At 39.7% G+C, this 15,687-nt stretch overlaps 1 protein-coding gene across 1 annotated transcript in view; it reads left to right on the top strand.

The window, feature by feature from the left end:
* Positions 1–3,645: 3,645 nt before the first annotated feature.
* Positions 3,646–15,687, top strand: part of chst11 (carbohydrate (chondroitin 4) sulfotransferase 11) — a 108,122-nt gene continuing 96,080 nt past the window's right edge. The window contains exon 1 of the mRNA XM_075471962.1: positions 3,646–3,830. Coding sequence (XP_075328077.1) covers positions 3,713–3,830 — 118 coding nt within the window. The 5' untranslated portion in view covers positions 3,646–3,712. The remainder of the gene's footprint in view (positions 3,831–15,687) is intronic.

Genomic DNA, 15,687 nt, shown 5'->3' with positions numbered 1-15,687 from the left:
TAAGTATGATTACAATGAATTGAATTCCAGTTGGCTTGAATTGGACTTTATTATTTAAGTAATAGAGGTGACATTTGTTGTATTTGGCGCTATATAAATAAAAATGAATTGAATTGAAATGAATACGTGGAAAAAGATTTTGCTTATGCTCTGTGCTTTTATCACTATGGGTTTAGAGGCTTGTGCTTTATGTAATGACCTAGTTGAGGATTATAGAATAAAAAATAAAAAAAAGTGTTTATTGATGTTTTTTTTTTACTTAAATCGATGCATTTTTTCTCTTTTTTTTAATTTTAGGACATTAGGCAAAAGTTTGTGAAAAACTGCCTTTTTTTTTCGGTTTTATATTTCCGTCTATCACCCAGCACAACCTTGAAACAACTGTTGAATATTCATCATGAACATTAAGTGCAGTGTCTCATACAAATGAAGCATGAATTGTAAGGCAAATAGTTCTTCAAAGCCTATGTTTGACCATCAGTTCTAACACCCATTACAGCTCCACACTGCATTTTGATTAAAAACTGTTCAGTTGTCTTTTTCAATTTTGCAATTTCTCAGGTACGATATGTTGCAGCCTGTATTGGGTGCACTGGCTCACATTCCTGCATTCTAATGTTTTCACCGCTGTGCTTTGTGCAGCTGTTTGTTGGTCAAGGATAAATAATTACTGGATACAAATTTCACAGTCGCTTTGCCTGCAAATCACCATACGATTTTCACCCTGTCGGACCTACTTGTGCAAAACAGACATCCTAATCAGTAAAGTGCACAGGATTGTCTATATTGTTGTGTTTGTAAATAATCATTAAAGCATATTGCCATTATGATTTTGTAGAGGTATCACTCCAAGGTTAAAATTTTGCACTGAGATCCATCTATCACTGCACTGCAAAAAGCCAGCTTTCAAAAACAGGGGGAAAAAGTACAAAAATGAGGTGTATTTTGCTTAAAAAAAAGCTAAATTATCTGCCAATGGAACAAGAAAATGTGGCTTGTCAAGACTTTTCAAAACAAGTAAAAATATCTAATTTCAATTAACCCACAAATACCTTAGAATTAGTGTATTTTGTTGTTTGTTGTATGAAAAAGAAATGGATATTGTAATTCCTTCTCCTGTGACAATGATTTTGGGTCTACTGATAATGTCCTAATAAACAAATTATATATATATACAAAAAAGAATTAGTCTATTTTAACTAATAAAAAGTACATTTTTCTTGATTCTAATTAAATACGCGTGGCCTATTTTCTCAATATATTGAAAAATATTCTTGAATTAAGTAAATGCTAGAGCCATTATCTTGACAAAGTGGTATGCACTAGGCCTTATATTTCTTGAAACCAGCAAAGTCATACTAAAAACTAGTGTACTTTTCTTGATATAGCTAAGAATGTTTTCCTCTGTATGTAGAATATTTTTCTTAAATTTTTTTAAATTAGTAAAAAGCTGTGGAATCATAGTAATGCTTAATAATCAGTGATCCTGACGGTACTAAAAGAGGAAGTGACACAGACTTGGTTAAATTAAATGCTTCTTTATTATTTTTAACATGTAGATGAGTACAACAAAACATGGCAGCCTCAATGTTAAAAAGCGAAAGTGAGACTTGTTCCACTTATAATACACAAACACACACACACACCCACACACACACACACACACACACACACAAAGTAGTGTGTGCATGCAGCATAAAAAATAAACACTGCTTACTGAGAAGAACTATCTTATCGGACAAAAAAATAAGCATATATCCCCTTGATCTAAGATATTTCTTCTTACTTAGACTTCACTTTTTGCAGTGTGCCTGGTGGTCTTGGATTCTGTTTTAAAGATTTCGTCTGACCCCTTCTGCAGTGTGCGCTATTGGACCACGAGATGGCACTATATCTGTGTGTGGAGCATGTTGATAAAGCAATGGAAGAGAATACGAAGCATTTTTGTTTCATTTTAATACACATTTTTTAAAGAAATAACTAACTATTATCATCAAATTAAAAGTTAAGCTACACTTGCCCTTTGGAAATGTGATGACAAAATACTCTGAATGCATCTAGCTGCCGATGCCTTGGTGAATTTACTCAATTATGTGTGTTCTATCGCATCATTTACATAATTTGAGTATCCAAGCCCATGGGAGACGCGCTGTCCCTGCCGTTTCCATAGCGATTGCGGCGCGCCAGAGAAATTTCTACTGTCATTTTTTTTCAGCGTGAGAAATACAATGTGTGCGTGACAAAAGACCGAAAAGCGTGGCTGTCACGCTCAATGCGCGAGACTCGAGAGCCCTGGTCAAAACATATTTTTAAGAAAATGTTATAGTAGGCTCCATAATATTCTTTAGAGATGAATTCAGATGCATTTAGACAGCTTTAATGCTGCAGCTGGTACAAGTGACACCGAATTTAACTACTTATTGATTCGCTGGACAGTATCCTTTAGGGACAATTTAACTACCTAAAAACAGAACGCAGGCACAGTGTTGAGAACTGCTACCACTCGTCTGCAAAAAAACTAAAGCCATCACTGCTATTAGTACTAAAAATAATTTTATATTTTTCTATGTTAGGCTATCCTACGGAAACATAGAGCGGACGTGGTATCAAACTTTTTTGGATCGTTTTTTCGAGATAACGAGATAATGTCGTTATCGCGAGAAAACAATGATGGTTTTCTCGAGATAACGAGTTAATTTACCGATGGTTTTTGAGGTCACTTTTCCTCCCCAGTTTATATGTGTTTTATGTGTTCAATTTGTTTGTCTTGTCGAGATAACTTTCATATCAGCCCGCGTCATTTAAGGAGACGGCTGGCTCGACTGCAGCAACTTCATCAGTGACCAGCTGAGGGGACCAGGCCGTCTCCATGGTTACCGAATAATGCACGAGAGGTGCCGTTATCGTTTTCTCGAGATAACGAGACAAATAACTCATTATCTCGAGAAAACGAAATGCCTGTCACACCAGCGGGGTTTGCTTTGTGCATTTTCACAAGCAGAATTGTTACACAACGCTCCACATTCCATGTTTGATTCATAGGCTACTTTATTCGGTTTTCAATGAAAGGAGGGGGTAAAAATGGGTACACCTTTGCCAAAAATACATATAAACACATATAAACAGGGACTGGGGAGAAAAAGTGGCCTTGAAAACTATCGGTAAATTAACTCGTTATCTCGAGAAAACCATCATTGTTTTCTCGCGATAACGACATAATTATCTCGTTATCTCGAGAAAACCATCAGAAAAAAGTTTATACGTACCACGTCCGCTCTGGGCTTCCGTACTATCCACCAAAACAGATGACAACAAAAAATATAGAGCTATTTAATTGTTTAGACACACTTAAACTTGACGTAGGGACACAATAGGACAGAACAACACGTCTTTGATTCCCAACTATTTCCTCCTGTTGAACACGCTTAAACAACGGCTTTAACTGAATCAAAGCACAAATGTGGACTCGTTCATTTTCCCCGAGCTGGGGTGCCACCGCCCGCCACGCCATCTCTGCCCTCACACACACACACACACACACACACACACCCCCTCCTGCAAGCTCAGCAGTGGTACGCTCCGAGTTGGATGTGTTCAGCTCATTGACCGGCGAATAGTCCTCATCAGTACCACCAGAGCCCCCAGAGGTTCCGACAGACCGGCCCTTCATCGCCAAAAAAACAAAGCGAGCCGCAACCTCCCCCGTCCCGCCATGAAACAGACTCTAAGCGAACTGATGAGGATGAGCAGGATATGCCGGATGCTTTTTGCCACTTGTTTGGGATCCTTTATTCTGGTCATCTTTTATTTCCAAAGTATGTTCCAACCAGGTAGGAGCGCCCTCTCTTCCCTTTCTCTCGCGTGGGTTCTACCTTTGTGTATGTTGACGCATGGCATCTCCTGGCCGCCTGCTGGTATGCTGACACATCGATTTGTCCGCTTTGTACAGCCTACTGTAGCGCTGCCTGAGTAATTATTGCGAATTTAAGACATAAATCAACTGGGAGTAGTACAGTATGATTTTTTTTTATGTGGTGCAGTTACACGACTCTGTGCTGGTTGTCTTGTTGCACTTTAGTATATGGTGCGTTTGGATGTGGTTTGACGCCACCACTCGCTTCTTTCCATCTCAGCTGACAAGTGGCATGAGTGTAGCAGAACTGGGAAGGCGGGGGGGCTTTTGTCTTCAAAAACGTGGCTTGAAAGCGGTGAGCGGGCCGGCAGCTGGATTTGGCACAGCGTGGGCATTGGCAGCCTGAAGCGATCCAAATGATCTCCTCCTTTGCGCATCTTGTGATCTGCACAGAGAAGGACTAAACTATGATAATGATTCCATCGTTCTGGAACCCATATGTCAATATAAACCATCTCAAGGGAACATTTAGGACCAATGTGCCCTTTCTAATTTGAGCGTTTTAGAGCGCGCCTTTAACAATTTATCGGACAATAAAGGGAATATTCTTCAAATTTAGCAGGGGTTCTGTGAGAGAAATGGCATCACATTATGCTAATTAGGCAATCTGGTTTGATGCTTTGCCAAAAAAAAACCTGCGTTTAGTCAAATCCATGCCGATGGATTGGTGAGATATAACGTTCTGTCGTACGGCAGCGTCTCCGTTGCGCTCGAATTAAAGGATGTTGCGCTCGGACGCGCAGTGCGCGGGCGAGCGCACAGATTGCTGCTGACCCGCTGTACAACAGGTTCACTGGCTTTAAATCTCGTTTGATAGACTGATTTATTCAGAAGCAGAAATGATGATGACATGCAGCTGCTGGAAAAGTGCGCCCGCGAAGCGCTCGGGCTGATTTTTGATTAATTACGCTTTCTGATAGGCCACTTCAGGTTCCATTTACCATCCAAATTTGATCCCGTCGTTCTCACTCGTGGGGTAAAATGTTCTGTCAGTACATTTTATAACTTGCATAACTATACCAGAAAGTTATAGGCTCCTGTAGCCTATCTGAGCAATTGAGATTGCTGAGATTAAAGGGAGGTGAAATATGAGGCTGCAGTTGGGTGAGGGGGGGCTAATTTAATCCACAGCGGCATGAAACTGAGCAGACGTGCTGTCACAGCTCTGATTCGGGAGGCATTCTGTGTGAACACAGCGCCGCTGTGTGAGTCACCGGTGCTAGATGTTGTCTCTGGCAGCATCAACAGTTATTATTTCTAATCCCCAAAAGGAAAATCACCACGTTGGACTGCTGGTGGGAGACCTCTACTCATTTAAGATTACTGCAACAGGCTATAAGTGTAATGATTTTTTTTTTAATTTATGATTGAGAATTTCCATTTGATATCATGGTGACATACAAACACAAACCTTTGAAGATAAAATGACCCAATATGTATATGATAGCAGTTATACTTATCAAGCTTTGGCCTGGAGTCGGTGTCACTTTGAACACTGGAGAACTGGAATGTAGACATTGTAGCCCTGTTTTCCCACGTTCCAAACGCGGCACTCACTGAACCCTATTTCTGTCCACTTAATAACACTGTCTACAGTGTTCTGTTCACTGCTGCTGGAAACGGATACTCATGTTGAAACTTCAAATTGAATCTCTTTGACCTTCCCGGTACTTGTAGCAGCACAACTGCTTGAGTAACTGCATTGCTATACTTTCCTAAGAGAGAGGTTCATCTCTCTCTCCCCCCCCCCCCCCCCCCCCCCCCCGAATTGGATGAGCTGATCCTTTCCACCTTTTATAAGATTCAGCTCATTGAAACCTCTGCAGAGAGGTGCCGTTGGAACACCGAACAAAGTGAGACCTCTCATCTGTTCAACATCATTAAATTGCCTCCCAGGAAGATAATTGATTGTCAAAATTGAACCTAAGACTCCATAGCATCGATCTCAAGATCCTCTGGATCTTTGCGCTCAGAGTTCGGCCAATCTCCACTAGACATTGCATCATCATCTACCCAACACACACACACACACACACACACACACACACACACACACACACACACACACACACACACACACACACACATACACACATATACAGGTCATTCAGTGGTGGTGATGACAGGGTGCTTCACCCAGCACGCTCTGATTGAAGAGCAGCAGAGTCTAAAAGCAGAGTGTTTCTGCTGGAGTCTGGATACGAGTTTGAATGTTTCAGTGTTAATTATGCTTTATTATATAAGTGAGATGGATACTACTGAGAAGCCTGTGTTTAGTGGCGCTTACCTTCTTTAAAACCCTTGTTCTTATATCTGTCTTTGTCTGTTTACCTCCTCTCTGAAATGTCTTCACACTGGAAAAAATCTAAATCTTACCAAGTATATTTTGTCTCATTGAGTATCTCATTACACTTGATATGAAGACTCAATTGCCTAACAAGTACCATTTCAGCCACATATATAGGGACTTGCTTTAATACAATACATTTGGAATATCTTGTTAAGTGAAAAAGTCTTGAAAACATCTCGTTTTGAGTCATATTTCACACGAAACAAGCTGTTTTTTTTCATTTGAAGAGGTTTTTAAGCCAATTTCAAGATCACTTTTAACTCAAAAGTCCTTAATATCACATTTTATTTCAAGAAATCTTGACAAGCCGATTTTCACTAGTTCCGTTGGCAGATTTTTTTGCTTATTTCAAGCAAAAACGTCTTGTATTTGTTGTTTTGTTTTTTTTACTTATTTTTGGAGGGGCATTTTTTTCCAGTGCACCACCTTCACTTTCTCTGTTCTTGCCCCCCCCCCCCCCCCCCCTAACACACACACACATGGCAGCTACCATTGTTGTCCATCAGATAAAGTTCCAAACAGTGTTTCCTTGGTTCAGGCATGTTAAGTATGCCTAGGAGTCCCGTCTGGCCTCCCAATGTAAACGCTTACCTTTCTCCCAGGACCTTCAGGGACATGACCTCTTGTAGAAGAGGCCTGAAGTGGGAAGTAAGCTTATAAGTAAGATTATATTGTATCGTAGCCATAGTAGACTAGTACAGTCTGAAGTTTGAATGAACAAGGATTTGGTGTATTCACTATGAAAAGTCAGGCTCATGATTAAAAAAGAAATTCCACTCCTCGCTTGCTTGAAAGTGACTTGAATTTTATCTCGGTTCTTCATTGACTGGCTTGAAAGCAACTGTGCAAATGACCCAGGAATTGCTGCAAGTGCATGGCATTAGCTTACAGTTTTGTATCAAACCGCTGTTTGAGAACATAGGATATTTGATTTTGTTTGAAGACAGTTACCTGGTTTATTAAAAATGGACAGAAAACTGCCAATTTTCTTACTCGGAATCCCGTTTTGCTTGTTCTTGTGTGTCAAAGGAGCATATGCCTTTTTTTTTAATCAAATATTGCTCTGTCTGTGCCCTGATACTGAAGTTATTAGATAATTTTGTGCTAATGCAATATAAAATTCTGCATTTTGTTCATCAGTCTTGTTTACTTTTTTGTCATTTACCTTAAGAAACTGTTTCCCCATAAATTGAAAAAAATCTTTTCCCATATCATACGGTAACCAGCCCAAAATAACTTTTGTTTTTCTTTCTGAGATTTGAGATCCCTGTCTCTGACTTCTCTGCCTCTGCCAGACATAACTCACATTATTATTTAATATTTTTACTACTGGAACTGTTGAAAAAAATAGAAACTTAACTTAGAATAATCTACAGAGCAAAAAACTGTGGGCTGGAACCTTACGGCGCGGAAAACATTGGGTTAGTAAAACAAATGTAGGTTTTTCGTGTCGTGAGTATGGGAAATAACCTGGTTCTCACGCAGATGGATGTTTCTCATCCATCTGATATTTTGTCGGTTGCCTAGCTGTTCTCTGCTGTGAGTAGGCGGGGGTTGTATTCAAAAACCTCTCGAACCTGATTGGAGAATTCAATGTGTGTGTCACGTACTACTTCGAACAATCATATCGAAAGCGGACGTGACGCGTTGGAGCGCGACCAGTCTCTCGGTCTGTGGTGGAAAATAAACAAAACACAACAGCAGTGAGCAAAGCAGGAGCTAGCAGCAGCTAGCAGCAGCTAATCTGTTAACACCCCGCCCCACGATTGTGATTGGATCTAGGCATAGAGGCGGGCCCGGTTATGGGGTAACCGAAGACTTCGGGCTCAACAAGGCGCGCCCAGACCCTCGTGCGAGCTCACGAAGTTTAACGAAGATGCACGAAGCACGAAGGGTCTGCGTGAAAGCCAGGCTATATGGGAAATGCCTTCACCTGTTGTTTTCATAGTTGGAAAATACTAAGGCTGGGCAACAATTAAAATCTTTTATCTAATTAATCACATGATTTCCCTGATTAATCATGATTAATCGCATGTGTACGCAAAATCCCCAAATGAATTCAAAAGTAGTGTATAGCTTTTAGCATTTAGTTTTATTTTAAATGTGCTGCCATATGAATGAAAGTGCCATAACATTTGTTGTGTTGTAGAAGCCTCGCTCCACTGTCTGTTTCCTTGAATGACTTGCTGCTATCAGTTGTGTGTTTTGCCTTTAAGTGATATTTTAGACTGGAACTACTACGGTGATAAGACAATTCAACTTGGCAGTGTTTACAAATGACTTTGGTTCTTTCGACTCCGCCGTCTGCAAGAACTTTAAAATGAAAATGGCCGAGTAAAAGTTCCGTACCCTTCTCCATGTTTGGTGGATCCGCCAATTACTTTTTCGTTTCCGGTTCCGCAGCAGACAGCAACAGACTTTTCCAATAATAAAAGCCTGAAAAAAATGTTTAAAAAAAAATAAATTAATTAATTAAAAAAGATAAAAATAAAACCTGCGTTAATGCGCGATAAAATATTTATCAGCGTTAAATAATTAACGAGTTAACGCGATAATAACGAGTTAACTCGCCCAGCCCTATCAAAAATAAATATCATCTTAAGGTTGTTGGTCTCGACTGCGGACTTTAACTTTGACCAGAAACGGATTATCCTGACATCTATATGTACCTAATTTCCATGCCAGGATAATTCACGAAACAAAGCCTGAAACCATATAGAAACCTAGATGCCTGGTTATAGTTAAAAAAAGGGCTTTTGTCAGGAAAATTACAGGGGAAATAGACATTCTGGTTGTATACTGACATGTTTGTTCCCCCAAGTATTATTTTCTTCAAACTTTAGTAATGAAAACTGTAAGCATTAATTAAATTATTGTACACAATCCCCTGTGCAGATGTTGTTAAGCACAGTTGTGACTTGTGAGACGATTAAAATATTTTGAGGAACTGACTTTTTGCCAATTTATCATGGTTTCTTATAAGCTTTTTCCATCATCCCCACAGCAAGACGATGCGCGACACCGAAGCTTGTAGAGTGTTAATCCAACATGGCAGCGGACACAACGTTACCGTTCGATGCAGCCTTAGAAAGTGTTTTAAGTAGCTTAGAACGCAAGTTTACTTTTAAAAAAGAGCAACGTTTGGCGTTGAAAGACTTCATTGCCAAGAAGGATGTATTTTCTCGTCGAATTTCTGTCGCTCTACATACGTCATCTGGTATAAGTGATACAATTGGCTATGAATCGCGCGCAAAGCAGCATGGGAAGAACCAGACGCCATTTGATAGACATTCGTAGCGCCCAATAAACGGCTCTAGGCATTCGTAAACCACGCCTCAAATACGAGAAAATGCACACCTAGTTCCCAGACCACCATCTCATCGAGATGTGGACGCGTCAGCCAGGCTACTTACTTTATAGAATTTTGTAAAATAGAAGCGCCAGTGTTCTTTCTGAAACTGCTGGTACAGTTGATGAAACTGCTCCCATTTTAGACGTTTTCTGTGTTTTCCAATCTCTCAAACAGTCGGTGGCCATTAAGGTGGCTGTCCCTTCCCACTACCAGTCCCATTTCCCCTCTGCTGCTTGTAGGCGCAGTACTTAACACCATGCCTTTACGTGTTGTACTGAAGGGGATGAAAACAATGACATACATGACCATTTCATCTGGAGGACTCTGGATCACAAATAACATTTCTCTTCTCATAAGGCTTCAAACTTACCACCTACAGATGTCACACTAACCTGACATCAAGAGAATGTCATTCTCCAACAAAGATCAAAACTACTTCAATATCCCAATAAGAAAGCTAATTATTGTCACAAAATGTCAAAGATTCAAGATTCAAGAAGCTTTATTTATCCCGAGGGAAATTGCTGTGCAACAGTTATGGTACAAGAGTACTAAAGTAAAATAAAATAAAAATAAAAATAAAATAAAGCTAACATAAAATAGCATAAGTAACTGAATGCAACATGTGCAGTGTGCAAATTAGCAGCCTCAATTTAAAAAAAACAATATATACAAACAAAGTGATTTGGAGAAAGTATTGTATAAATTGTAACATTGTAACAAATGTTATGGCACTTTCATTCATATGGCAGCACATTTAAAATAAAACTAAAAGCTAAAAGCTATACACTACTTTTGAGTTCATTTTTGGTTTTTGCGTACAATGCGATTAATCGTGATTAATCAGGGAAATCATGTGATTAATTAGATTAAAAATTCTAATTTTTGATATACCCAATCCCATCAGTAGTGGTGGAAGCCATATTCAATGTTTTGTCAATCCGTTATTCCATTCAAATATTAAATTATGAGACCTCACTACTGACACCTGTTCTGTTTGAAATCATCCAAACCAATTTTTTTCGAGCATGCAGAGAGCAATAGCTTTCCTCCAAAAAAAACCTGCAAGGGTTTTAGACGACATTTTGTAGATTGCTGACATAGTGCACATTCCTGCAGACACACAAACAGCTGAAACAGCCGATCAGTGAAATGTACGTGATTCATCCTGGAAGTAGATTGTCCTGCCTGTTGTTAAATCTCATCGTAAATGGCCAGCTTGCTCAGTTTTGCTGCTGTGAGTGACAATAGTGAGCAATGACCTGTGTGCGTCCATCCAACATCTTGTCTTCCTGCATTCACTTTCAGCTTGAAGTTACTTTATGCCCGTGACAGCTCTTTTCTGCCTCATTAGTCTGAGTCTCTGCTGGTCCTTTAAAGCTATTGTAGCTGCAGAAAATGGCAAGACTAATAAGGCAGTTTGCTCAGTGGGCTGCCTGTTTTGTGTCTCTTTGTGAAGTGCCTCTGGGATATTTCTGAGCCTCTGTGTGTGTTAGAGCGAGGGAAAGAGAGAGAGAAATACAGACTGCTGTTGTGTGCTTTATTTCAGCCTGTGACTTCTAACTGTATGCTGCACCCAGGCTTTAAGGTTGCAACTCACATTTCCTGTCTTGCCACAAAACCCTCGTGCCCTCATCCAGTGGTAATTCGCACCTTAAGTCAGACTTGAGTGACCTCAACTGAAATCCCATCAATATTTTTTTCACTTCGTTTGTGTCTGTGTGCCTATGCAAGTGATGGATTTTTTTTGATAACAACGGAAGTGAGGCACTTCATGCTGGTTTAAACCGAGGCATGGGAGCGTCTCGAAAAAGAATGAAATATTTCCGCCTGGAATTTCTACAGGAAACTTGAAATTCCTCACCTTCATTGGTCTGTGGTGGCAGAGTCAGCTGTAGCTGACACAAAGAGAGGTTTTTATTTGCTAAGATCGGTTAAAGGGATAGTTCGCCTCTTTTGACATGAAGCTATATGACATCCCATATTAGCAATATCATTTATGAACATTGACTTACCCCCCGCTGCGTCCTGTGAGCCGAGTTCCAGCCGAGTTTTGGTGTTGACGAAGGTAGTCCGGCTAGTTGGCTGGGGCTTAAAAACTGAAGCGTCTTGCTTCTCAAAACGATATGCGTTCAAAAGATTAATACATTTGCATCACAAAATCGTTCATCCAGAGTCAGACCTCACAATCGCTTGGCGCTATTTTCTCTCCCTTCATATCACTGCGTTCAGCCACCTAGCGATAGCCGCACCTGTTACGGTGTTTACTGCTCGGAAGCAGGGGACTGCTCGGTCTGCACAGTTTACACAGCCCGCAGTGATACAAAGGTAGAGAGAAAATAGCGCCAAGCTAACGATTTTGTGATGCAAATGTATTACTCTTTTTGAACGCATATTGTTTGGAGAAGCAAAACGCTTTATTTTCGGGACCCCAGCCAACTAGCCGGACTACCTTCGTCAACGCCAAAATGAGGCTCACAGGACGCAGCAGGGGGTAAGAAAATGTTCATAAATGATATTGCTAATATGGGATGTCATACAGCTTCATGTCAAAAGAGGCGAACTATCCCTTTAACTCTAATGTGGGACCCTGTAATCTGAGAAATTCACTGTAATTCTCAAACCGCAAGCCTTGATGCCTTTCGTTCTGTAAATCTTCTCAATCTGGAAGTCCATCTTCCCCATATCAGTTTGATTCAACCTTCCTCTCGTTCAGATGGTGATGTCCATAGTCATATATATGATGACACTTTTATCTTATTTCATCTTATTTGATTTTGTTGTATTCTATTGCTTTCACTGTTCTTTTATTGTTTTTATTCGTTTTTACTTATTCGTCTCTTTATTTATTACCCGCTGTAAAGCACTTTGGTACATCGTAACGATTGTCTGTAAAGGGCTGTGTAAATAAAATACATTTACATTTACATATAAAACCGAGACTTTTTTTTTTGTATAATTTATGTGTGTTTTTCATTCATGTAAAATGTTGCTCCTACTGCCTTCTTCAATTAGTCAGTGTGATAATTATCACATTATTTTCCTGTCGAATGATGGCAGCTACCATCTCACAAATCAAGGCACCATTTTAATGACGACAAATTAGATTAAAAAAAAAAAAACAAGTTAACAGTTAATAAACCATAAATAACAAACATAAGGGGCCTTTACAAACCAGAAAGTAAAACTGTAATTCGAGTAAAGTTCTTTTGTGTCATCGTTTTATTGATTGCTTTTGGAACTGGAGCCACGATGATTAGTTGGGCAAGAAGTCAAAAACACAAATTCCAAAGCTCTGTAATTCTGAAATCCTGTGGTTAAGTCAGAATATGATATTTTCTCAAATATTTTTGGTGTAATCCAATTTTTTTTTATGAATCAAACTAGTAATTAGAAGGTATCTTGTTGTAAGAGTGGACATATTCCAACATCCCCTGACAAACGCTGATCAGTTTGACATTTTTGAGAAGGGTTAGAACCCTTTTTTTCCTGAAATATAATCAAGCCTTTCCTCAGAGTACAGTCCCATTACACAAACAACCGAAGAATGATCAGAATGTTTTGGCCCAAATACATCACTTAAGAAACTTAAAGAGAACATAGACAGTGCTTATTCGAATGTTTTTGCTCAGTTGAGTTAAATAAGGCGCAATTACTTATCAACAATTATTTTTGCTGCAACAATTACATTAATATTCAAAAGCATTAAACTTAACTGAAAGGTAAGCGCTGTCAAGACAGTTTTCACCAGTGCAGTTTCTCCCCTCTAATCCAGTTCAAAATGGGATTAGATAAAAAAAAAAAGCATGAAAAGCCGCACCAGCCATGGATGTCTAACGGCAGTACCAGTTGTTGCTATAATTGCTATAATAAATGTCGCTTTTTTTTACTGTCGGTTTTGGTTTACTGTTGCCTCAAGGCTCTTTAGAGCCCATGTCACATTAACACAGTGAGAGGAGATGACCCAAAGAGATATCATATATTTGCACTCTTGTTTGTTTGTGAGACTGCACTCATGTGGATGTTTGTGCAACCCCTTCTCCCCGTGCTAGTCATTGTCTTTCATCCCAGATCAGTCCCCAGCTCCTGTACGTGTCTGTGTGTGTATTGTGAGAATGTTATCCGGATGTCCTGTTTGTGTAATCTTAGTGCTGCTGCTGTTTTCCTGCCCTGCTCTGTTTTCTAAATCCTGGATCAAACGTTCCCAACACATCAGTGGGAGGGGGGGAGGGGTGGATTCCCTGCCGTGTCCTGCTGTGACTTTTCACATCCACGTTCAGTAGCAGCACACGTTCATTCTCATTCATAAACCATTCAGTTTCTTAGGAAAGATGTTTTAGAAAAAAAAAACAATACAAGTAGCATCTACGGATGAAAGAACTTTGATTTTATGATACAACATTTTGTGTAGTCTGTTAAAGTGTAAAAGTTTTTCATACCACAGGCAACTCAATGTGCTTTACACAAAGATAAGGCATTTAAAAGAACAGCATCAAGAGGCATGAAAACAAGCAATTTAACCCTCCTGTTGTCTTGCAGGTCAAAAGTGATCACAGGACATGGTTCCAGCAATCCATATCCTTAGTTTGATTTGTACAAAGAAAAGTGCCCCATGCTTAAAGGATAAGACCGTTTTTTTGACATTGGGCCCTTGATTTCACATTATAACATGATGTTCTACTCACCCCTGCTTGTTGTTGGTCATTTGGAGCTGTTCCGAAGATATTCGCGAGGCGTCTGGCTGCTCTCTTGAGATATTCGGCCATGAAACGGTTTCCTATGGGCAAGCTTATACAGGCACAAACTATGCTGTTTATAATTTATTAATTACTCTACACTAACACTGATAACGTGGAGGTACGTCGCTTGCTTAAAAAAATCCGGGTTAATGTAATTTTGTTTTTTTTGTCGTAAAGTGGGTGTTACTGACGTCCTCGTGGTGCTACTGCCACAGGCAGCCCACAGACCTGCTGCCTATTTATTCATTCGGCTAAAATTCAAAATTAGTAACCCGGATTTTTTAAAGCAAGCGACACACCTCCACGTTATCAGTGCTAGTGTAGAGTAATTAATAAATTATAAACAGCATAGTTTGTGCCTGTATGAGCTTGCCCATAGGAAACCGTTTCATGGCCGAATATCTCAAGAGAGCAGCCAGACGCCTCGCGAATATCTTCGGAACAGCTCCAAATGACCAACAACAAGCAGGGGTGAGTAGAACATCATGTTATAATGTGAAATCAAGGGCCAAATGTCAAAAAAACGGTCTTATCCTTTAAAGTCAAGCATAGTAGTGGGAGTGACATGGTTTGGGGCTGTATGGATGCCATCAACAGTAGGAAGCTGAATTTCACCAAAAGAAACATGCTTGTCAACATGTACTGTGAATACTGAAGCAGATCATGATACTCTCCATAGGATTTCAGTCAAATCTCACACACATCTCTTTTAGCCTGGTGCAGACTCAAAATGTAAAATTTCAATGTAAGGCAAGGATGAAACGCACAACGATGACCTCCCTTTTAATGCCTTTTCATTTCATGACATTTCGGGCCAACGCGGCCCATTCTCAGGGAGTTTAACACAGGGGTGTACTCACTTTTGCACCAGCATAATTTCACAAAAATGGACAAATATGTCATTTAAGTTATATTATTGATCTTTCTTTTCTGTTGTAAGCTCAACAGATGTTGTATTAAACTTACTCTATGCACGTTTTGGGAATAACTTGTGTGTGTATTAAAATATTGTTCAAAATGTTACTTTTCAACAGGGGTGTACTCATTTTCACTGTGCACTGTATCCTGGACCTAAACCACTCATTTGTAGACGAGTTGCAGAACTTTAAAATCTATTCTGTAGCCGATGTAAAGACTTGAAAACTGGGGTGATGTTATGTGATCTCTTTGTTCTGGTTAAAACTCTGGCTTTGTAGGGCTTAAAAAACTTTGTAGAGATGCTCCATCTCCTTGTTTTATGGCATAATGTTTTAATGAGTACATTACAGGACAAGTTTAACTTTGTGCATCCCCTTGTATGTGAAAGTACAGCAGAGTAAACCCGCTATGCTAT

This window comes from Odontesthes bonariensis, chromosome 8 (genome assembly GCF_027942865.1).
Source record: "Odontesthes bonariensis isolate fOdoBon6 chromosome 8, fOdoBon6.hap1, whole genome shotgun sequence".
NCBI lineage: Eukaryota > Metazoa > Chordata > Actinopteri > Atheriniformes > Atherinopsidae > Odontesthes > Odontesthes bonariensis.
The sequence above is the reverse complement of the archived record's forward strand: the minus strand, read 5'-3'. Positions and strand labels throughout refer to the sequence as shown.